General features: G+C 33.6%; 1 protein-coding gene across 2 annotated transcripts in view; it reads left to right on the top strand.

Moving 5' to 3' along the window:
* The first annotated feature begins 775 nt into the window (after window positions 1-775).
* LOC106871932 (phosphoglycerate kinase 1) overlaps window positions 776-2,048 on the top strand; it is a 35,890-nt gene continuing 34,617 nt past the window's right edge. Inside the window, exon 1 of one of the 2 annotated variants that reach the window (XM_014918704.2) lies at window positions 776-937. In XM_014918704.2, the coding sequence (XP_014774190.1) occupies window positions 876-937 (62 nt within the window). In that variant the 5' untranslated portion in view covers window positions 776-875. The remainder of the gene's footprint in view (window positions 938-2,048) is intronic. The other variant, XM_014918696.2, reaches the window with a different exon arrangement.

Genomic DNA, 2,048 nt, shown 5'->3' with positions numbered 1-2,048 from the left:
TATATATATATATATATATATATATATCGTTTTTGTATTTGGTTTACAAGATTCTTTATGTGAATTTGTGTGTTGAAGCATATTTTATTGTGTTTAGGGAGAGACATTCTGTTTTAATGCCTTATTCATTAACACACTCACTGGTTAGATTTCCACTCATCTACTTATTTATTTTTTCTAAAATTTTCCTTGCTTCTTGCAACCTCTTCAATAGTCTTTGACTCGGAGCTGCATTCTTTTTGTCTGTTTGTGCACATGTGTGTGCATCAGTCTGCATGTGTTTACACAAATGTACGTATGTACATATGTATGTATGCCTGTGTGTATATATGCATATATATGTATGCGTGTGTCTATGTTTTTATGTATGTATTATACATAGTCATGTGTTTGTGTGTATGTATTTGTGTGTGTACCACTGTCTCCTTGTGTATGTGTATGGGTTTGTGTGACTATGTACGTGCGCCTGTATATATATATATATGTGTGTGTGTGAGTGCGTATACAAACAAATGTGTGTGTGTATACAAACAAATGTGTGTGTGTGTGTGTATATGCATTACCTAATGTAACTTTCCCTCCATCGATTTGGTTTTTATTCGTAATTGTTTGTTTGATTGAGATTTGAAGGTAATTTGGCTGTTATTTCTAGCTAGATGAGCGTTCAATCTTCACATAATCGTCTACGTGATGTGTGTGTGAACTTTACATATGTTATATGTTCAATAAAGGCAAAGCAGCGAGCCTCGTGTTAGTAGTATGCCTGTGACGTCACTGACAACTTGACTATAAATCCTCACTCCGTGACAGGCCGCCTAAGGTAGCATCACGTATTTTGTTTGATCTAAGCATCTAACAAAACCGAACTACACAGAATGGCTTTCAACAAACTCGGTATTGACGATATTGATATCAGTGACCAAAGAGTGCTACTCAGGTAAGCTTACAGCATCCTTTATAAGGTGTATTATTTATATTTTACTTGACAATAGTTTCTTTCTGCTCACGACCTTGACTCCTGGTAACGACCTTGTGTTGTGGCGCACAACTGTCAAGGTTGTTCCTGTATACATTTACATGTATGTATATATGTATATATATATATTATATATATATATGTATATATAATGTGTGTGTGTTTATTATCATTATTATTTTGTTTTGAAGGTTATTCCAGTTATAAGTGAAACCAGATCGATGTCAGTTTCTTCGCGTTGCGTTCCCTTTTGGATATGAAACTAAAAAAATCAAATGCCTTTTTGGTTAAAAACAGAATAGTAATCGAGCCGATGTGAACTTTCCCGTTCATCCTTCTGGGATTGCAAAAATAAAATATTCGTTACGTATTGAGATCTTATAATTTTCATAATGCGTTCTAGATATGCATTGAATTATCATAGAAGACAAACATGTCCGTTATTATAACGACTTCCACTAAACGCTTAGGAGTGCAATATAAACCATCCGTTTTGCAACGCAGCGTACATAATATCCTTGGAATATAAATTTTTTTGTAAAATAATAATCGTTGTAGGGTTACATCCATCAAAATAAACATTTCAGGGGAGTGTCCTTTCTGAAAAATGGCTGTAAACCTCGATGTACTTCAGTGCAGACCCTTCTATAAAACATAGTTCTCAGTGTAATTTAGATTTGTTAGAAATGTTAAGTAATTATTTTGTAATCAAACTTCATACGTAGTTGTATTTAGTTACAGTTTTATACGTTCTTAATTCAAATTCTGCTACGATTAACTTTCCCTTTCATACTCCGAGTTCGATGAAATAAAGAACTAATCACGTCCTGAAGCAATCAGTATAACCGATTAATCCCATTTCCCAAATTGCTGGTCCTGTACCTGTGTAAAAATATTTGGGCCCTCGTAGAGAATATCATTGTTATTTTTCTCAATAAAAAAAACAAAACAATCTTTATTTGTATTCTTGGTAGAGACGGACTATATGTAATCTGAACCTTTCCCCCCTTATTTATTAATTTTTTTTTACGGAATCCCACGTTTTAGGCTATGGAGATTCCGATTCTGAAAA

The sequence above is a fragment of the Octopus bimaculoides genome, chromosome 13 (assembly GCF_001194135.2).
Source record: "Octopus bimaculoides isolate UCB-OBI-ISO-001 chromosome 13, ASM119413v2, whole genome shotgun sequence".
NCBI lineage: Eukaryota > Metazoa > Mollusca > Cephalopoda > Octopoda > Octopodidae > Octopus > Octopus bimaculoides.
The sequence above is the reverse complement of the archived record's forward strand: the minus strand, read 5'-3'. Positions and strand labels throughout refer to the sequence as shown.